This window comes from Fistularia commersonii, chromosome 28 (assembly GCF_037954325.1).
Source record: "Fistularia commersonii isolate RoL2024-O1a breed Wild chromosome 28, RoL_Fcom_v1.0, whole genome shotgun sequence".
NCBI classification, from domain to species: domain Eukaryota; kingdom Metazoa; phylum Chordata; class Actinopteri; order Syngnathiformes; family Fistulariidae; genus Fistularia; species Fistularia commersonii.
Window position 1 is genome coordinate 10958372 of NC_141311.1, and position 22710 is coordinate 10981081.

The 22710-nt window shown below is 37.6% G+C and overlaps 3 protein-coding genes across 4 annotated transcripts in view; 2 read left to right on the forward strand and 1 right to left on the reverse strand.

Annotated features, from left to right (window-relative positions):
• Positions 1–1499: 1499 nt before the first annotated feature.
• LOC147217587 (carbonic anhydrase-like) lies at positions 1500–8549 on the reverse strand. The gene is made up of 7 exons (XM_086176471.1): positions 8408–8549; positions 7463–7660; positions 5952–6070; positions 3650–3742; positions 3473–3535; positions 3169–3324; positions 1500–2166 (listed from the first exon to the last, which is right to left on the reverse strand). The coding sequence occupies exons 1-7, from the start codon at positions 8439–8441 to the stop codon at positions 2041–2043; spliced, it is 789 nt and encodes a 262-aa protein (XP_086032597.1). The 5' UTR covers positions 8442–8549; the 3' UTR covers positions 1500–2040.
• A 1327-nt stretch (positions 8550–9876) lies between these two features.
• Positions 9877–18129, forward strand: atp6v0b (ATPase H+ transporting V0 subunit b). 2 transcript variants are annotated; one of them, XM_086176472.1, is made up of 10 exons: positions 9877–10288; positions 10724–10848; positions 11683–11782; positions 12604–12652; positions 12890–12973; positions 14597–14674; positions 14840–14909; positions 15111–15162; positions 15939–16129; positions 16257–18129. In XM_086176472.1, the coding sequence occupies exons 3-10, from the start codon at positions 11698–11700 to the stop codon at positions 16281–16283; spliced, it is 636 nt and encodes a 211-aa protein (XP_086032598.1). In that variant the 5' UTR covers positions 9877–10288; positions 10724–10848; positions 11683–11697; the 3' UTR covers positions 16284–18129. The 2 variants fall into 2 exon arrangements, with proteins under 2 accessions (XP_086032598.1, XP_086032599.1); XM_086176473.1 differs by lacking the exon at positions 9877–10288 and having other exon boundaries at positions 10406–10879.
• Positions 18130–19239: 1110 nt separating this feature from the next.
• Positions 19240–22710, forward strand: part of b4galt2 (UDP-Gal:betaGlcNAc beta 1,4- galactosyltransferase, polypeptide 2) — a 183718-nt gene continuing 180247 nt past the window's right edge. Inside the window, exon 1 of the mRNA XM_086176474.1 lies at positions 19240–19602. The gene's annotated coding sequence lies outside the window, so the exon portion shown is untranslated. The remainder of the gene's footprint in view (positions 19603–22710) is intronic.

Sequence of the window (22710 nt, forward strand, 5' to 3'; positions counted from 1 at the left end):
TCTTTCATTCACTTCGTGTCTTTCATTCACTTCCCTTTATTGTGCTGTTATATAATTTTTATGTATCTTCTTCTACGTTATTATTTTAAACATATTTTATTTTATTTCATTTTATTTTATTTTATATATATAAATCTATATACGGTATGTGTGTGTGTGTGTGTGTATGTATATATATATATATATATATATATGTGTGTGTGTTTGTGTGTGTGTATATGGTATGTGTGTGTATACACATACTGTATATATATAATACCTGTGTCTCCTCTATGTTACAAACAATTTGTTATACGATCTGGAACTCATTGTGGACAGCAAAATTCAGAATGTCATTGTACATGGAAACATGTTTTCCTTACTGTGCATATAACAATAGACACTTTGAATCCCCGAATTCTCGATTGTTCCAGCCCTGTGGACTCATAACATGAAAGACAGGCAATTACAATAGATGTTCAAGTTTTTTAAAGTTACTTTCATAAGACACTGAGCTATTTTGCAGAGAAGTTGCAAAGGGCCTGTTGCGATCATTGCATTGAGACAATATTCCAAAAATAAACCGAAGCTTTAGTGTATTGTAGTTTTCAAAATAGATGAAGTTGAGAGAGGGTTTATATATAACTGTGGTTTGTGAAATTCCATATTTAAAGCCACTTTAACACATGCACTGGAAATCTGCAATTCAGAATCAAAGGTTTATCTAGGTAAGCCTCATCTGTGAAAAGAAATCTTCATGTAAAAGGGACCAATTTTTTTCAGCTGACCAATTCCTTGTTGAAAATATCAGTGTTTGAATCAGCTTACATCTGTTTTTTTCCTCACTAAAACAAGTGAGATCAAAACATCAATCTGAGTGATGAGTGACACACTGAACCAAAAATGAAATGTAAAAAAGAAACATTGTCAGGTGTCCCACTCAGTGAACAGAGGTAAGAAAATGCCAGTTGACGCGGTTCAGCTACTGATTGCACATAAATGACTGTTGCTGCAGAGGGGCTGGTATTTATTTGTTGTTTGGCTCCTTGTGAGTGTGTGTGTGGTGAGTTTTTGTTTCTTTGGGTGGGAGGGAGTTACCCTCTGATAAATTATCACTCCAGAGTGTATGGTCAGAGTGATAACGGAAATCCCACCCACCATACCACACCTTCATTAGACATACAAAAACATAAAACATAAGAGGAAAACAATCCTTGAACTCTGGTCTCATAATGTAATCTTTTTAACATTGTTTTTTATTCAAGTTGGGGTTGTTTTGTAATTTTGTTGAATAAAATTTTGCGAGAGTGAATTTCAAGCATTTATCATTTAATAGTGCCTTACCTTTTCATTCTTCTTGTGTGGCTGTCTAGCAGTGCATAGTTGAAGCAGCTTGTTTTGTTTTAACTCATAGGTTAGGCATGATTCATACCAAACTTCTGGAGACTAGTGTAGCAGGCAAAATCCTTTTCACTGTCTATTCTGTCCGCCATCTTAGCAAACACAGCAGAACTCATGCAAGCTTGCAATTCAATTTTTATTGATTAAATGATCGTCCCCTGACGTCTCAACATAATATAACAATATGACATGTACCCACTTGAGAGTGAGAAATGTTATCATAAAATCACATTCAAGGAGAATTTTGAATTTACCTATGCAAAGTCTAAATGTAAATGAAATTGCAGTTAATTGATCATAAACCTTGCTGGATACACACACATATAGATACTGTATAATAATATATCATTATTACACATTCATGTTTCGGAAAATGCTCTCTTGATTACAAAAAGTGCAAATGAACAAGGATGATCACTATGAATATACTGTATTATAGATTCTATAATATATATATATATATATATATATAATATCCTTGCCCCATTTTGAAGTGGATAATAAGTCATCTAACAGTCAAAAAGCATTTAAGTAAAATATCATAATTGTTTAATTCAAGATAAGGGATAAGTCCATATAATAGAAAATATGAGCACATGTTGGCAGAAGTTAACAAAAGTCAAGTGGATGAAAATATGATAGAGGCCTGGAGAAATGAGTTCATTTTAATTTAAAGGATGCACGGACCATGCGACTCTTCAATGGCTGAGGAGGGCGGTAGTTGTCCACCATGCAGCAGGGAGTTTCCCCCTCTCCGCTGAAGAGGAGGCTGCGGTACATGGCCATCTGACGGTGAACGAGATAAGACAGAGATCGATAATTAAGATCTGAAGAATACTCAAAGCAACAAGAGGCCAGTTCATGTTTTTGCAGGGAAAAAGCTAAAAAAAAAACGTGATGTATCCTGCGATACATAATACCAAACATGTAACGCTGTGATTGAGACAAATAGTTACGAGGCTGCATTTAAAACAGGAAAAATGATTGTGAAGAGTGCTTTTTCAAGTAACATTATTTGTATTTCTATATTCTATCAAATATGACTAAAATAAATGCAGTATTAATTAAGATATAATATTATCTTGTGCAAAAACATGCCAATGATTAGAAATAAATACAGTTGTCGTTTTGAAATATTTATTTATTTTTGACTCTTTCAGGATTTTTTTCAGACAATGTCTTTTATTTTTAGGTTATTTCTTGATGTTTTAAGGTGATGTTTTGTTGATTCTTAAAAATTCTGACCTCATCCTATTTCTCCCCTTGCAACTTCTTTCGTTCTTGGCAAATGTTTAACAGCTTAAACAACTTTTCATCCTTCATCAAACATATTTTTGTCAACTTGATCTTAATTACTTTATGCTTATTATTCTGACCAAGTCCAAAATAATTTTGGGAAAAAGCTGTATATAACAGTTGGATAACAGTTTAGCACAAGTACGAGTATTTTTATGTCACAGAAATACAACAAATGAGGTAGATCTTTAAGCCACAGAGACCATGTGTGCTTTGCATGCTGACACATAGAGCTGGTGTTATATTGAAAGAAGTCAATGTTTGCTTTTTCACGACAGTCAGATACATTACAGTACCCACCGAGACTTTTCAGGAATAAGAAAATTGAACAGTAATATAAGGCAGAGAATTTCTCTGGACAAGATAGAGAGCAAACATCTAGTATTTTGCTGCAGCTCACAGCATACCTTAAATACACAAACATTGCGAGCAGTTAATAGATACACCAACACAAGGATGAAATGCTGAAAGTTAGGGCTGGCAAATTAGTACCTGGGCAGGGCTAACATTTATTGGCTCCTTTAAAACAATCCAAGTGACACTCTCCAAAAGGGGAGGTGTGGTGAGAGAGCCATCGTAAGTCCAGTAATCCAGAGAAGGAGGAAGAAGCGTCGATGGGTCAAAGCCGTTGAAGGCAAACTGCTTTCCCTACAGAGGAAGAGATATAGAATTGATGAGGGGAAGAAGGGAAAGAATGAATTATTAATGATGGTTATAATAAAATATACTGTCCATAGATCCTAGGAACCTTTTTGAATTGAAGAAACTGGTGGGTAGTGAATCCATATTTATTTACCTTTGTCTTTATAGAATCCAAGGCATCCAAAACTTTCTGCAGGCTGGGATTTGCAGCTGCAATCTGGCAGCACACATACCAAACAGACTGAGGACTGGCCCTTATATTCTCTCAATAGGGCATGTAGCGCTCTGCAGTAAAGGATATAATGTTGTGCCACTTATGCGTTAGACTCACCTTCAGGAAAACCCCAACCACAGCCAGTCCATCAGGTTGGCTGGCAGCCTCTCCAAAGCTGGGGTACTTGGTATTCCAGTGTACCAAATGAAGCTGGTAGAGAAATTATGACACTTTTTCATTCCAGGAAAAGGGTATTGGCATTTAATGACAAAAAAATATCTGTAAGCAAGAGTAAACACAATGCAATCCAATGTTCCCCTTGAGCCAGTACCAAGCCCAGAGAAATGCAGAGGGTTGTGTCAGGAAGGGCATCTGATGTAGCTTGGTGAAGTTTGGGTATACTGTGGGCCGAAAAAGGAGAGGACGAAAGCATGTCTATAGAAGTAGAGAGAAAAGGAATGGCAAGATTCTAGGACTTAGGGCAAGGACCTTCTTTGAACCTTTGTAGATCTAGAACAAGCATATGACAAGTTGCCAAAAGAGGAACTATGGTTTTGTATGCGGAGGTCTTGAGGGGCAGAGAAGTATGTTAGAGTGGTGCAGGACATGTATGAGAGCTGTGACACAGTCGAGAGGTGTGCCATTGATGGGACAGAGGAATTCAAGGTGCCCTCTGAGCCCTTTCTTGTTTGCAGTGGTGATGGACAGGCTGACAGATGAGTTTTGACAGGAATCTCCATTGACTACAATGTTTGTAGATGACATTGTAATTTGTGATGAGAGCAGGGAGACAGAGGAGGAAAATCTCAAGAGCTCAAGAGGTGGAGGTATGCCCTGGAAAGGGGAGTATTGGAGGTTAGCTGCAAGAAGACAGAATACAAGTGTGTGAATTACTATGACCCAAATGAATTGGTCGGGCAAGGGATAAAAAATGATGGAGGATCTGAAGTACCTTGGGTAAACAGCAAAGAACAATGAAGAGTGTGGAAAAGAGGTGACGAACCGTGTACAAGTAGGTTGGAATTGGTGGAGAAAAGCGTCAATTGTTGTGAGTGATGAAAGAGTATCAGCCAGATTGAAAGGGAAGGTGGAAAAGACAGTGAGACCAGTGATTTTGTTAGGAGACAGTGACTCTGTTGAAGAGCGATAGCAGAAATGAAAATTTTGAGGTTCTTTTTAGGAGTGATGACGATGGATAGGATCGGATAGAGGTCATCAGACGGATATCACATGCTAGATGTTTTGGAGATAAAATTAGAGGCAGACGTCCAGGCAGGAGGTCGAGAAGAAAACTAAAGGGGAGACTTTTGGATGCCTTGAAAGAAAAAAAATGAGAACACGCACTCACTCCCTATATTTCGATAGCCTTTTCAAGCAACATTGTTATAAAGAATGGGATAAATAATAAAAAATGGGATCAATATTGATAAAATAAACACAAATCCAAAAAAATTATGCAACAGATCTTCTTTGTGTAATAAGTAAAGACATTTTTGTTTCCCTATTTCTGGATACTTCTGTTGGTCCAAAGAGTGGTTGCCAGTCCATTAATTATTTGTCTTTTATTAATATTTTTTTTCACCTAAACTTGCAAACAGATGAAACTAAGGGCCACTGGGGGCCCTTTTTCACATAAGCATTTAATTAGCATTTAACAGTGTTTTTTTTTTTTTTTTTGTGGAATTACATAAGACAATACAAAACAGGTGGTTGGAAAGAAGCAGAAGTTGGTTGTTGATGTTGTTGTTGTTGTTTTGGGGGAGGTGTTAGCTGTGAGAATGAGTGGCTTCATGATAGATTGATTCACTACTGATAAGGTGTTTAATCTTGTAAGGAAAGAAACAGTAAGTTAATGAGACACCTACATCCAACAAACACCCAAAACAAGGGTTGTACTGATGTGTTTGTGTTTTTTTGACAACTTGATACTCATTTCGATACAAGAGTTGAATTCATCCACTGGCAAGAATTTTACAGTAATTAAGATAAAATTACAATATAAAAAACATCCTCCAAATGCTGAAAGTATCTGAAATGAACAAGGAAATACTCAAATAAATTAATAAACCTTCTAAAATGGCAGTGTGGCATTGTAGACAGAACAATTGCAGAACCTAGGCTTTAAAAGATGTTGCTATTACACATTCAACTTGGTAATTAATGATGCTTTTTCAGAACACATATTATGAATTTGACTTTAACATCCTAACATTAAGAAGTAAATATTTGCAAGATGTCTTCTCCAAATGACAAGAATTAGTACACATTGTAGGTAAATAATTTTTTACTGCCACGAAGAACACTGAAAATATAACTAATTGACACAAATGATAAATATGAGTATTGATTGCCTTATGCTAAAACACCTGAGACACCTATAATGATAAATTGTGAATCTGTGTGTAGAAGCTTGCTGTACCTCGCAGGGGAACTTGATATCGTTGACAGTGTGCTCAGACCCTCTGTCATTGCTCGCTCCCCAGTGGAAATGGAACTGCTTTAAACGGTAGGTTCCAGTGATCGGACCACCAGTGAGGGCTGGAAGGAAAGGAAAAAGTTTGGTTAAAGGGTTAGAGTGGATAAGCAAGCTCACCCTCAGAAGACGCTTGACACTAGTGAAGTAGTGTAATGTAAGAATAACATAAGCTATGTTGGATAATATAATGGGTTTTGTATTGGAAAAACCAATAGTTTTTTTGGAATAGCAATTGCTAAGGACTGTGGGCTATATGTAATACACTTACCTTTATGTATGCATATCAAGGTCAACATAAGCTTTATTGTCAATTTCTCCACATGCAAGACATACAGGGGAATCAAGAAGACACTTGTAACTTTCCCATGGTAACATGAAATTAATAAAATAATAATCTATTGTGCACATTAACAGTAAAGTGCTAAATAAACAAACAAGCTTTAAATATAGAGTAAAGAGTGCACGCAGATACAATCTACCAGTACTGACATGAAAGGATGATAGTTGTCCAACAGCACAAAACCCTGAAATGTATAGATACAGTATATGTAATTTGAATTTGAATAGAGAGTAGCAGCAGTATTATCTATATAGTTTAGTGCAAAAAACAGACATTAAGTAATACCATACAGTAGCAGCAGAGTACAAACACAGATGGGGTCTCTTTTCTGTTACTTGCAGCAAGATATGACACAAAATGTATTTGAAATCAAGTGTTATTGAACAAGACGTAACAGTATCTTTGTCAAGTTAGAAGTCAAAGCTGCAGCAAATAACTTATTTGTGGTCAAATTTTAAATAAATTGTGAACAAGATTGATATTTATCAAAGGCTTCAGTTCAATTTTATCAAACGTTATTATTAAAATATTAAATGACTCAAGCTGATGCTATTTGAATATCTTCTGTTATTTTTAAATTCAAGTTCAACATCCTCAAGTTGTTGGGATTTGTGATGTCATCTTGACCCTTGATTATAATGTTCTGATTTTCTATGTACCATTCTACAGAACAGGTTTGATTAAAATAATGTAAAGTTGCAGCCATGTTATATTTTAAATTCAGGGATCGTATTGTTATTCAGTATCTGTATGGAAGCAACATATGTGGTAGTAAAATATAATGAAAGATCAAAGAGTGGGAGATCTTAAATTCATCTTGGTGTTTTAGTTGATCTACCAAATGAACATATAAATACAGTATCAGCACAGCGGGAGGTGGTTCTTTTTTAAAGGTTGAACTCCAGATAACGAGACAAGATTGATAAGGTTAGAGTGAACACTGACATTAGTGAACTAATCAGCTCCATGACACACACACGCACCAGGGTGGAGGCATAAACCCTGCTGCCAGATAAGGATATGGGTGACATTTGCCATAGATGGGAACTCAAAGCAAATATGTACTGACTGTTTATAACAATAAAATAATGATGTAAAATCATGTTCGACTCACTGGAAGAATCATCATCGTCCACAAAGTCCACCTGGAAGGTGTGTCCATTGTTGAGAATGCCTTTGCAGGTGGTGGGGTCATAACAGAGCTTCAACGCCCTCAGAGTAGGGCTGTACTGGGCAGCTTGAGGTACGATGTTGATGGGAGACTGTCGGGGTCCGTCAGCTACTGGATATTCTGCGCTCCATTTATCCGGTCCTTGAGTGAGATGGGGCATTCAAAGAGAAAATATATATTGATTTATTTATTTGGTTACTGTTTACTGTCAATTCAAGTTGGGTATTTTAAGATGGGGCTAACTGACTGATGATTTCCTCATTTAGTGAACATGTTTGCAAATGTTTTCCTCTGCATTTTAACTTTCATTCTCTTTTGAAAATCTCAAGGAAAATGCCATGAAAAAATTGAAATGATTGTGCTTCCCGAAAAAAAGAGAGAGATATCATTAGATAATTAACAATAATTTATTAGAAGAAAAAAAATATATATATAAAATACCTGGAAATGTTGAGAAAAAACTTGTCTAAAATTTGTAGGATATTTCAGATACAGATGGAGATTTTCTTATTTTAACATTTCACCAAAATATCTGCGAGATATTTAATGCTTGAATGATTTTAACGTTGTCAGGAAAAAAAAAACACATGCCTTTCCCATTGTAAATATTTTCACAACACGCAATAACATATAATATATATATATATATATATATATATATATATATATGACATTTTCATGACATTTTATAACGTATAGAATTATTACACATGGGGTTATCAAAACACCAGTCATTGCCATGTAACCTGCTCTTGCCTGGGGAGAATATTAAAACGAAAAAGTGGGGAATTAAAGACCCATGTTACATGCGTCATCATGAAATGTTAAAAGGATTCCCATCACACCTGACTCTTTCAAGCGGCCAAATATCCGGGGCCAAATTCTCACCGTTTTCAGGTCCATATCCCCATCCGCCGGTCATGGTTGCTGTTACAGGGCTCTTCTCTGGAGCTCACAGAGGAAACAGTAATTGAAGAGGGAAGGATGGTGGCGATGATCGGAAGACTTCAGGCGCGGTTTGTGCGTTTTTTATGTGCGCTCGCAACGCGCGAATTGGCTCGTCCCTCCCACCTGGCCGCCCTGAGACAGGAGATGAAGGTTGAGGCATGAAATTACACCGATTTACCGGTGAAAGCGCTCATTTTTATTTTTTATGGAATTCTTAGTTGGTTTTGAAAAGGAGCAACAATCTCAAGATTGTCTCACCAAATTACCGTACTCCAGAAATGTAGTTGTGTGTCATCACTTGTTGGGCATTTGATTGTAATTATTAGTAATAATAATTAATTAACAATAATATTAACAATAACAATAATTAACAATGAATAACAATAATAACAATCATCATTAATGTACTGGGTATTTATACATATCCCTCAAATCCCTCAAATCGTCTATGGAGGGGCTTGTCAAAATCAAAAAAATAGTGTGTGTGTGTGTGTGTGTGGGGGGTATGTATGTGTGAAAGTCAGTGAGATTAGATCCTTCAAGCTTATTTTTGGGCCAATAAGTGTTTTGCTATTTTGTCTGGAATTAGGGATAGTCAAGCAGATATGACAATGTGTTTATATGTTCAGGGCATCCGGATCTTTTGAATCAGCACCATGAAAATGGAAAGTTAGGGACAGATTACTTTTCTTTTTAAACATGCTGAGCAAAGAAGAGAAATACATTTTTCCTTTCAGTAAGGACCGTTATCGCAGAAATTCTCAACAATAATTTAACTGTTGTTTTTTGAAGAATATGAACGTGATCTTGGGAATTTCATGGATGCCAACACTGTCTGATACTGGACGGTAAGCCAGTTGCCGGGATTTTCTTTCCTATTTGGTCGATAGCAAGATACAAGATATACAGTGAGCCAGGGAATAAGAGTCATCCGTTCCTGGGTGGGTGCCTGCGCTTGCACACATTGGGCCCAGCCTGGCACAGTTTGATGAGATAAAGTGGGTCCCCCTTCCCATTGTCTTGCCACCCGAAGTAGGGGCCAAGGGGTTGGGTGCAATGAGTACTGGGTGGCGGCCAAACTTGGGACCTTGGCAGTCTGATCCTCCTCTACAGAAGCTCACTCTGGGGACATGGACTTCATGAAATAAAGAAGCATCTCGGATGAGACATAAAATGTTTCAAGAACAAAAGCTAAGTCTACTTGCCATCATGAGATTTGACAATCAAACAAATGTAAAACCTCTACCACTTTTCTTGCTTTTAACTGCAATGGTAGGCTATAGTGTTACCATACTAATATTACCTTTGCATGCCAATAGGAATGCAGTGGAAAATAGCTTGCAAAAAAATTCCCAACACGGCCCTCCCATGTCTAAAAAAACATCCTTTAATATTACCAAAGGATTGCTATTTTCTGTATTTATTTAGTGTGCTTTAAAGATGAGTGGGTTGTCACCAACGCTTTTACAAATGCTGCTTGAGCATGTCTCCACATCTCTTTCTCTATATTTCTCTATTAGCATTCTCAAAGCAAATACTGAATCTATAGTACTCTTTCTATACATGAAGCCATAATGCTGCTCACAAAGGCTGATTTCTGCTCTCAGTCTTGCTTCCACTACTCTTTCCCATAACTTCATTGTATGGCTCATCAGCTTTATCCTTCTATAGTTACCACAATTCTGCACATCCTCCTTATTCTTGAAATGGGCACCATCACACTTCTTCTTCATCCCCCAGCATCTTCTCTCTCTCAAGATCCTGTTGAATAATCGAGCCAGAAGCTTTGCCTCTCCTAGACACTTCCATACCTCCACAACCGTATGTTCCTGTCTTTTCTGTAAAAAAGTGTTCACTGCACCTTTTCCCGCTCTCTCTGAGTATATTCTGCATCACTTCATCTAACTCATTCCAGAACTTCTCCTCTTCCTCACATCAAACCTGTGGGGCATAGCCACCAACAATATTGAGCATCACACATTCATTTTCCAGTTTCAGACTCATAAGTCTACCTGACATTCCTTTCCCCTCTAGAACATGCCTTACAAACTCCTCCTTCAAGATGACTCCTACTCCATTTCTCCTCCCGTCAGTACCATGACAGTACAACTTAAAACCTGCTCCTAAGCTTCTAGCCTTACTACCTTTCCACCTGATCTCCTAGACACACAGCATATCCACCTTCCTTCTCTGCATCATGTCAACCAACTCTCTCGACAAGAATTCACCATGACCTGAATGACTGACCCTCCACAGACATGTTGCTGCACAATTTGGAAGGACCACCCTTGTAGTGACTTGTGCGGGAATCAGAAAAGAGAGACAGGAGAACCACCCGTGATTCAACCTATGTTTCACCGCTCTCCTCACTCCGAAATAACGTGAGCATCACCATCCTCCCAGCAGACAAAGGTTAATATATAGTGGTTCTGGATAAAAGTGATTACTAAACAAAGATGGACAATCTCCTCGGGAGATATATATATATATATATATATATATATATATATATATATATATATATATATATAAAATCCACTTACAGAAATGCCACTGTTGTAAAGTCTAATCATCTCTATTGGAACAATAGCTTGGACCAACTAAAATGTATTTGATTTGAGAGGAAATTTCTTTTACAGTCCATATGGATGTCATTGAGCGTTTGTTGAAATAGTAAAAAGTCACTAAGTCAAGCAGAACTATGTTTAGAGTCGGATTATCTGCCTCTATCGCCCAAACCTGGTCAGACGTCTTACAGAAGCACTAGAGCGCCATCTAGTGGTCGCTACGCGCGCTGCACGGAACTGCCATTCAGAAGACCAAAGCAGCCTATGCATTCGGACACATCCCATTATTATATGCTTCCCTGCCTGTAACTGCTCGACATCTTTCCCGTGATTGTGTGCAAACTTTATTATAGCTAGTGATTTTTTTTTTTTTATTGTTAAGCTTATAAAGACGTTTACCAATTGTATATTTAAAGGTATTACTCTGGCATGGTGTCAAGAAAATGAGGAACTAAGCTGCAGGCGGCCTTCCGTCCCGCAGTCACATGCTCGATCAGCTGACACTGCCTAGCTTCTCCTTTTGATGCTCTTGGAATTTCCACTTCCTTCGACTGACATCGGTCCCTTTTCACCCGTCTCTGCTTTTTAAAGCTTTACTGGCGTCAGATATTTGAAATTTTAGCCAAACTTAATAATTGCATCTTGCAGGAAACTGCCGAATAAATGCTGCTCGAGTGGATGATGAACGGACACGCCATACTTTACACGGGGGTCACTTTGGCCTTCTGGAGCACCATTCTAATCGTCGGTAAGAATATAATTCCTTGCGATTTACGAAATGTTACAACTGTTTGAGTTTATTTATACATTTTGCAAATATCTGCAGCAGCGGCTTCTTTCTCTCTACTCTCTATTTATGCTCTACATCTTGCCATGTTTTCCTTTGACATCCATTCTTTTAGGACAGGCTAATTCGTGGGGTTACCGTGGTTGCACAATTAATGGGGACTATGATTAATCTAGTTATGTTGCAGTCTTAATAGTTTAAAACAACTGCATTTCATGTACATTCCCTCAAAGTGTTTGGTTTCTGTGGGATAAAATGTCACGACCGGTTCTAACTCCAGGCTGATAGCGTTAGCTTATAGCGTAGTTAGCCTATAGCGTAGTCAACCGTAACGTGAGCTAAAATGTAATCGTCAAACGATTTGACAACACAGCTGCCTGTCAATATTGTCCAATTTATTGTGTTAGAGCTGCTTTGGGGTCCTGGTTTGCGATGTAATATGAGTCACAAATAAAAGTTTCTTTGCTGACATTAGCTGACGTTAACCAGCTTGCTAGCTGCTATCACACAGTGACTGCAGTTCACACGAGAACGTAATCTGTCACAGTGAAGCTACAAGTTCCGTCCACGGCTGAAATGCAGTAGCGTGATATTTTTATTTTTATGGTCAAGGGGAAAATATTTTTAATGTACACGATAACAAAAAATGACCTGAAATGGTTCTTTATCTATGTTCCCTAAACACATTGTACGCAAGACTGTTTTTCCGCGTTGAAGCTTGACTTCACTATTTTATTTGTTTTTTTAATCGCTGTTATTATTATTATTATTGTCTTCAATAGGAATCTGCTATACCATATTCGACCTTGGATTCCGATTTGATGTGGCATGGTGAGTTCATAAACTTAAAGAGTGGAAACATGCATTTGCACTGACTTTATTAACATAAAGAACCAAATGAATATCTCTAATTCTAATGGATTCACACATGAAGCTGAGAATAAAACATCCAGCTGAAAGTAAACAGTAACTTAAACAAGTCCTACAATATTCTCATAATGATATAAAAGTCATATTATATTATACCTATAATAGAGTATGCCAAGTCTAAAGCTGTGCGACTTGCAGGTTCCTCACAGAAACGTCTCCTTATATGTGGGCCAATCTGGGCATCGGCCTGGCCATATCTCTCTCCGTGGTGGGAGCAGCTTGGTGAGTACCAGTATACGCATGCTGTGAAGGGTTCCTCATTCTTTGTATCAGGACTGTTTTTTTCAGTCTGGATAATGACACCGCAACATTTAAAGACTATATGTTGATGTTAATATGTGCTACATATGTTACAATACAAAGCACTTAATCAATCTGTAAATTTAAACAATTCACTGGTGTTTTTGCTTGGAAAGGTTCAAACTTTTATGCTAAGAGGACTATTTTCCTGCACAGTTATAATTTGGGTAGTAGGGTAGTCTGGTTGAAAAAAATCCAGATTAGAGCTTTATGGAAATATTTTAACATGGGATGGTCCTTATATCTATACCGCTGTTCCTGCATGCAGGGTTGTGTGGGGGCTGGAGCATATCCCAGCTGTCATTAGGCAGATTGCAGGGGCCACCCTGGACCAGTCGGCAGTTGATCAGATTACCTGCAACACCTTAAAGTCACAATTTTCATCTATTACTGTTTCCTCTCTTCAGACATTTATAAAAAAAGATAAATTGCAATGAATTTACAGGCATGTACTATCATGGAACTTATAAATGGGAAAACTATAGTCCCCCAACTTGGCCACTGTATTCCATTTTTGTTGATTTCTAATGTGGTTAAAACCTGTTTTAGTTAATTTTGAAGTACAATTATACACTGAGTATTGGGCTGTGTGATAATCAATGAACCAAATATATGTCATATACTTCCTAGACTGTGCCACAGCAGATACTTGCTGTCGAGTTTTAATTCCAGCTGCAGACAGCCTACATGCCTGCATACTCTGGATTCTGATTTAATAATTTAAAATAATGTTTGTGATGCCCTTTATTGATTCAAACATTTAAATTGTAGGCAATGAGGTTGACTTGTTTCAAAATGTGGGTGTTTTCATCTGTTAAAGGTAATTAATAAGCTTAGCATCGGCCCCGCTGGTGTACTTGTATCATGCTAGATTCCCATTCTTGGAGTGGCGTGGTGCAGGAGGTAGAAAAATCGTCCATGAACCCAAACATTCCTGGTCCGATTCCCAACTCCTCCTAGTGTGTCGAAGTGTTGTTGAGCAAGACACCGAACCCCTAACTGCTCCCCTGGTGCTGGTTGATGACAGCCGACTGCTGATGGTTCATCCATGATGGGTTAATTGCAGAGAACATATTTCTCCATGGGGAATGATAAAGGATAAATTATTTTTTATTATTTATCAATAAGTGTAACTGTCCAACAGTTACACAGATTCGCTCATTTTCGTCTGCACGAAAAAGCACCAAAGGCCATTGCTGCATTGCCTATCCTGAACTATCGTTGTGATCCTATTAGCTGTCTATTTCTTCATTTGACAAACAAATGCCAAAATACTGACTTGTTTCTGATATGTAGTTGATATAAATGTCCATTCTCCATTCTCCATTATGAGCAAAATATGTTCCACATTTTAATTAGTAATGGGAACAGAGGAAAAAAAAAGGTTTGGATCACTGTAATTTTGAGCAAAATCCGCTCAAATAAAAAACTGATTTCGAAAGCTGCTTAAATTCTGAATACTCAAAAAAGCTAATCAATGATAATAATTCCAATGAGAGTAAACGTAATAAGTGACATTGTTCTGAATTATGTTTTGTTTCACAGGGGAATTTACATCACAGGCTCAAGCATTATAGGCGGTGGTGTCAAGGCCCCTCGAATTAAAACCAAGAATCTGGTCAGGTAGGTTAAAGTATTAACTGTTATTATTACTTAATGAAAGCATTCACTTAATCTTTGATGTGAATTCAGATTTATGTTGTTTACTGTATTGCAAAAGAAAAACAAGTGTAATACAAGACACATTTCTTGTTTCTTTTTGTTTCTATTCTTATTGTCTCCCCATAGCATAATCTTCTGTGAAGCCGTAGCCATCTATGGTATCATTATGGCTATTGTTATCAGCAACATGGCTGAGGTATGCTATCATTTTTTAAGTTGTATTCATAATTAGGAAAACTGTGGTTATTGTGCTATCAAGTTATTATGACCTCAGTTGGATTTCAGACTGAAGTGTGTCTCAGGGAACAGCACATTTGGGACTTCAAGAAGTGTAAAATATTTTCAATGTTTTTTTTTATTGTTGAAAAAAGATGAAAAATTATCTCTTGTCTTATAGAAATTTAATGGAGCCACCCCTGAGGCCATTGGGGCAAGAAACTACCAAGCTGGTAAGCAAACAAACAAAGTATCTGAATGCTGAGCATGAAGTTCACTTCAAATCATATGATGATTATATTAAAGTGTCAGAAGGAATTTATGCACATTGCAGATTTTTCTTGTGTATTAGATATATATGGCCCCAAACCAACTTGAAAGTGGATGGAATGTAGACAATCACAACTGAAACAATGTCGTTTTTGTGACATTTTCCAGATTAAATGTTCTGTTGATGGACTCTTACTTAGTTTGGATACTCTGCATCTTATGCAGAAAATACCAAGATAAAAGGAATACTTTAAAATGGTAATATTGTAATGCTCTATCAACAGTCATGCAGAAGACGGTCAAGAAATGTTTTTTACTCCTGGAGTTTTCAGGGGAAGCCTTTTTTTTGTAAGAAAGCTCACCTGACGTTTTTTTAAGCCACAAGAGTCTATATAATTAATGAATCATCAATTTTGCTCAGCTTCTCTTTGAGATGTTTATTAATAACTAAAGTTATTTTAGGTATGGATAGTAAAAAAAAAAGTATACACATATTATAACTAAGATGTGCTGCTGTATGAAATATTTAGATAAAGTTTGATTTTTTTTATTATACTGACAACTAGGAAAACAGCAGAACAATTTCATAGTCGTGTGAAACTAAACTTACCTGTTTTCATAGAAAATATTTCACAATGTGTAATATTTTCTTGTCAGAGGTTCTGAAAACAGCATTTAATGTTTAAGTAAACTGTGAATGCTATGTTGTGACCGTCTCTTGTCTTATTTGTCCTTAAAGGTTACTCCATGTTTGGGGCTGGTTTGACGGTGGGCTTTTCCAACCTCTTCTGTGGTATCTGCGTTGGCATTGTGGGCAGCGGCGCAGCTCTGGCAGATGCTCAGAATGCCAGTCTATTTGTGAAGATCCTGATCGTGGAAATATTTGGAAGTGCAATTGGCCTGTTTGGTGTCATCGTAGCTATTTTGCAGGTAAATAAGACACTTAAGCATTTTCAAGTCTATTTGTGGCTACAGCCAATAGAGTGGTCTGTGTGTTTGAAGATTCTAATTGTGTCTTTATGTGAAAATCTCTAACTGGTTTCTCCTCCCCCCTCAGACATCAAAGGTAAAGATGGGAGACTAAAGGATGCATTCACAAGAGAAGATAAAAAGACACTGCTGAAAAATTATGGATTAATTGTGTAAATACACCATAAATTATTTAAATGTCACTATTTGCTGCGTATTGTTTTTTTGCCATCATTCCCACAAGAGTGGTTCATGCACAGAATACTCTTTTGTATCTTATATTACAAAGTCTGTTATTTTGATATCGTCATTCTGTTCACAATGACATCATACCTTGAGAAATACAAGCAAAAAGGATCATAATTTGAGGGAATGTAGAGAAGGACAAGTTACTTTATACTATCAAGTTTGCAGTCTTAACATCAATGTGTCTCATGACTTTTTCTGTATTTCATGGAAATTTGGACATTTTCAATACGTTTTTCTTTCTTGACATTCTCAGTGAATGATGGTTACATATTAGACAAGAGTATTGAACATATTGATGTGTGTGTGTGTGTGTGTGTGTGCGTGTGTGTGTGTAAGCTGATGTGTTTTTCCTCTGTGGTGCATGAGTATGTTTATTAATGTATTAAGCCTGGTCTGTCACTTTTTTCCCTAATTTTTTGTTCTGTTTTCTTTTTTTTTTAAAGCAAGTGGTCCTTAATCCACAGAGTGGCCCATATACACTATTTGCCTACCAGTTGTAGAAGTGACACAAAAGTCTTATTTTAGAGTAGCAGTCACAAGATTGATATTTAGAGGCGAGAACTGGTCAGATGAACCATAAATACAGTGTGTCATCCTGTCAGTAATGTCTGTCATCCCAGATGCCACCAGCCAGAACAGCCATGCTTCATCATCCTTTCCAGTGATTTTTTTTTTTTTTTCATGAAGTGATTCAGACATAATCAGGAGCTTAATCTATAATTATCTGAATGGGACCAGAGCAATGACTTTTTCAACTTCATAACTTTAGAGGGAGGCATCACAAAGGGTTAATAGCAGAGTACATCACAATCACATGTTTATTCCTAAAGGGGTCTCCATGTAATTGCTGGAGTGTCACCTTTATGAGAGAAGTACTTGGCTCACAAACATCGATGCTATGACCTTTTGGTCTCTAGTATCAAGTTCTGTGCAAAAACTTGGCTTAACAGATTCAAACTTGAATACTGAATCACTTAAAAAATGTTTTAATAGTTATTTGTTAAAGATTCTAATTGTTTTGTAACATTCCTTACACATGGTAAATCTGCTTAAAAAGAATCCCTTGTGTTAAATCAGAGAGAAAAGAAAAAATAATTCTCCATTACAACAAAGCTGTTTTAGTATAGTTGAGTGTTTTTCAATTTTTTCTGACTTAATGTATTGATTGTTTCAGAAATGTATCTGTTGAATTTTGATTTTTGACCGCCTTTTTTTCAAGCTCTCCTGAAGCATTTGACATTTTTGATAGCTCCTGGCGGTGGGAAAAAGGTGGTGGCAACTAAAATACTGTTAACTGTCTAATTTATATACAAATGCTTGTTGGTGGTCTGTATGGAAACATCTGTTTTTGATCATGCATTCTTTCAAGTGACAGACCATGGCTAATTGTGAATCTTTCATGCAATTATTTCTTATCTGATGGTGTGTTTTTTTTTTAAAAGGTGTAAATATCGGCTCTAATCTCGGGACTTTTATTGTCCCGAATGTATTTACACTTGTTCCCCACCATGCACACACAAAATATAAGATTAACCCGATGGCTATGAGACTGTGTACCAAACTCCAGGCTTTCAGTGTGTGTTGTTGGTAATGAGTGTGTGTTATGTTGAAGTGTTCTGGAAGTAATTGTTTTTGACCTTGTGTATATCAGTAACAAAAATAAATCTTCCTTCTGGCTTCATCTGTAGGGAAAATAAAATCATCCAATAAAAGAACTTGTGTCAGATCTGTTAAAAGTAAAATACATTTTGCATGCCTTCACATGCAGTGTAACCTTTATCCCAGTAGATGGCGCAAGAGAACCAACACATCCATCTGGGGCTTATTCAACACAGGTCGCGGGGATGCTGCAGCCTATCCCAGCTGTCATCGGGCGAGAGGCGGGGTACAACCTGGACTGGTCGCCAGTCAATCGGAGGGCCACAAATCCAGAAGGACAACCATTGACTGACTCAGTCATTGGTGGCAATTTTTCCAATCAACCCTCAGTATGTTTTTGGACTTGACTAGGAGGAAACCCACGCAGACACGGGGAGAAAATGCAAATTTACAACATATAGAATGTACACAGTTTGTGGTAATGCACTGATGATTCATTCTTAATCTTTAAGATTATTATTATTCTATTTTTATTTATTTATTTATTTATTTTTTGCAAAGCGCTCCAGGTATTTATTTTTTCAAAATAGTTTTGGATGCTTTCTATCTTAATGTTATATTGCTGATGTCATTGATAATTTAAAAATATTTGGAATTAAAATAATTATGATCCATTCTATCTATCTATCTATCTATCTATCTATCTATCTATCTATCTATCTATTAGAAGATTCAATCATCACATTAAGATTGGAGAATAAGTGATATAGATAATGGGTGACTGAGGGAGTTAATTGAAGGCCAATCCTGACTAATTGAGGATACAACAAACCTAAATAAACCTAAATAATAATGACAATAGCACAACGAAAGAAAAATATCCATACAAGGAAAAATAATGAATCATCATAAAAACACACTTTACTCAACGCATTAGTGGTAACATACAAGCCTTACAGCTCCGGATAGAAAATTCACCAGTGAATTAATAAATGAAATTGATAGAATCATACATGTATTTTACAGTTTCTTGCCCAACCCCAAAATATTGAAACCTATGTAAAGTGCAAGACAGAAAACGACAAGAAAGGGAAAGAAAGTAAGAAAAACTGTAAAAGAGAGTATATTACTCTATGGATCATCCGGGCTTCCGTAGGAGTCAAGAGCAAAGGGACCTGCTCGCTGCCTTCACTGCCAGAGAGCATCCTTCCTTTGCTGTACGATCATCCCCAGCAAAACACAGCAGAATGACGGAAAATCAGCTCTCCTTTCGCCGGTTTTCGTCAGATTGCTGTTACGGGTGAACGTTAACCGTTTGGCGAGCGTTGACTAAATAACCCGAACCTTTTTTTTTTATCTTCCTTTTGAGGATCATCTTTGTCTGTGGAAACGAAAATAATGTAGTTATCTTAGCAAAGCGAGCTGAGCAGACCCTCTCTGGCTTATAGTGTCTCTTTTTTTTTTTTTTGTAAATCATATCCACAAGGTGTTTTGAAATATCCGGTTTTTTTTTCCGTTGCACTAGAAGTCTTGGAGCTCCAGCAAAGAAAATGCAAAGCTAGAAGTGTTCGCCTGACAACATCAAGGTGGGTGCTCTGTCTGCTTTCTGGGATGTATTGTTTCTTTCGCAACCCCCCCATACACACACACACAGACACACACAACAATCGCATCCACACTTAGTTTAATTTTGATTTTTTCCAAATACGGCATCAATGTCGTTTTTCCTCATTTTAATATGTCGTTGTTATTGTGTTGGTTAGGCTATAGGAAACACGATCGCACTCCTCGCCTCCTACCCCTCTTTTGTTACCATGCACATTTCCATGAAGCAGCATCATCTTTCCACCCGCCATGCTAGGCTTCTCTCAGCCTCCCTGCACTCTTCCCTCACGGCTTACAATCTGCAATTACTCTCTTTGGGGCCTTTTTAAAGCTCTTAAAGCCTACTTTGCAACTTTAGTCGCCCAGAAACGTTGGCACTATTTTTTTTCCTCCCCCTCTGCTCACAGTTCCTAGAACAACTGGTGCATAATGTCCAGAGGTCTGGGTAAAAGTAGGAGTAGCAGTGTGCAGAACCAGTGTGGAGATGCTGAAGTAGGCTTCTTCATCACAAAGCTTAACGTAACCAGGCAGTTACACGGTGACTCTCTACCAAGATCTTAATCCAACTTGACATCTCTCTCATTTATGACATGGTATCTCTTTAGGGCCGGCTACTGCTGTAGAGGCCAAGGCAGTGCAAATGGACTGGAAAGCCAGGAGTCGATACAGAAAAAAAAGTGGACGGTTTAAGTACGAGGTGAAACATGGGATCGTGGCTTGATTCCAATCTAAATTTATCGACCGGATTTATGAGTTAAAAGGTGGCTCCGAATTGTCAGACCTGGTTCAGGTCATTCACTGCTTTTTGACAGTTTAACAGTAATAATAATGACTAAGGCTGGGCGGCACTGTGGCGCAATGGTTTGCGCTTCGGCTTCACAGCAAGAAGGACCGTGATAATGGAAAAAATTGGGAAAAATTGCCCCGAAGGAATAAGTGAGTGAGTGAATGGTTGTTTATATGTGGTCCAGCGATTGACCGGCGAGCAGTCCAGGGTGTACCCCGTCTCTTGCCCGATGACAGCTGGGATAGGTTCCGGCATCCCCCGCGAACCCGAGTGCAGGATAAGCGGAAGAAGATGGATGGATGGAATGATAAGGCTGAAAAATGGATTTCTTTTCAAATTGAGGCGTATATTTCTCAGTTGTGCTTGACTGAGCTGTTGTTGATCCAATTGAAAATAATCTTAATTTCGTATTTTTAATCCAAAATCCAATTTACATAGCAAAGAGCATGAACTGCTGCATGCCTAGGAAGGAATGATGATTAAAATATTCACTGAATGTGTTTTGGTATTTTCCCCCTCCACAAACAAACAAACAGAGAAATTCAGGGAATGACAAAAAAATGTCTGTGATATTTTAACACATAACTTAATGTACTTTCAATTACATCAGGTCAATTAAAGGGAATGCACAAGCTTTAAAAGTGCAATTAAGGGTTCTTTGTGACTATACCAGCTCTGTATATCCAACATGTGTTTCCATCCAGTTCACTCAGGTGCACAAATGTTACAGAAGCATCCCTTTCACCATCTGCTGTGAAAATCTGTGATATCACTGAGATGACTTGAGGGCCATCAGATAGCAGAGTGGGTAGCTCTGGCATCAAGCTGTTTAATTACAGGTGGCGGGGAGATGGCAGGGGAATCACCGGGTTGTCCTGGGGCCTGAAGGTCACAGCTTCAGACTTAAATGAGAGCATATGCATTTTCTTGATTTCAGTAAAATGTGTAAGCATAAATAGATAAATGAATAAATAACCCCTCAATCTGCTCCGCTCAGCTGTGGCTTTCTTGATTGTTTTTTGATCAGAAAGAAGAGAAGAACGTAATTGATGACACAATTAACCTCTTAAATTTATCATAGGATCAACAGAAAAGCAAAGCACGCATTTGCAACAGTCTTTCTTTAATATCTTTGAAAATGTAAGATCTTATATTTTGTACACCGTCTCTGGAGATTGTAATGCAGATTTTTCTTAATCTTTTATGATTTGCTCAAATTTACTGTCTATGTAGTTTTTCAGATGGACAAATGGGTTCCTATGAATTTGATTGGCTGGATGTTGAGGGACTTGGATCACTGTTGTGTAAATACAATAATCAGGTTCTTCAGTCATATTTCAAGCATGCACGAATACAGGTGCGGCTGTTTGCACGAGATGGTTCACTTACAACAGTGTAAGTGAGCTCCGCTCAGTTCTTGTGGCGCTCAGTGAAGTAACGGGTGGATGAGCAAAGAGCAAGTGTCACATTGGTTTCCACATGTTCACTTGTTCTCCTCACCTGACTGGTCTCGACTTTCAGAGCTGAAATATCTGCTACAGATCTTTCCATGTGTTCGGTTTTGTCGTCATGGCAATTGATCAGGCTAGTCCTCACTGAATGAAGGATGACTCTTCCCCCCCCCCCGAAAAAAAGGCTTAGTTGAGTATGTGTTTCGACATGTTGTTGTTACTTCTTGTCAGGGCAATTGGTCTGTATGGTGCTAAGATTGTAGCCTTAATTAAGGTTTGGGTTATTGACTATCCCTGGTGTGTGTGTGCATGTCTGTGGGTGTGTGTGTGTGTGTGTTTGTGAGTTTGCAAAGGTTACTGATGATACTTTTTCAATCATCTCCTCTACTTATTTCCAACGCTCTGTCTTGTTCTATCTTAAGAAATTTCTTCCTAACACTGAAGATATTTACAGTACCTTCATGTAAACTTAATGCGTACGTCATTGATGACATTTTTGGATCATCTTTGTTTTCAATGTTATATTGTAGGAGACATTTTAAAAATAGGTCAGTCTGACAGTAAAAAGATCACCAAGCTGCATAAGTGGTTGCCTGCATCCCCCAGTTGTTGGCCAGTTCAGTTCACATAATTTACTCACTGCTAAAAAAGGACTTAAAAAGTAAAAATAAAATAAAACTAAACACCACAATCACTTTTAACTTTTTAAAACCACAACATGATATCACAGATTAAAGATACTTGATGTGCATTGACTAATTCCTCAGCCAGGAAAGCTTCCATGAAATATGTGTCCAGCGAGGAGTCATTTATCATTTGTGTTTATCCTCAATTTTCCTTTTTAAAAAGAT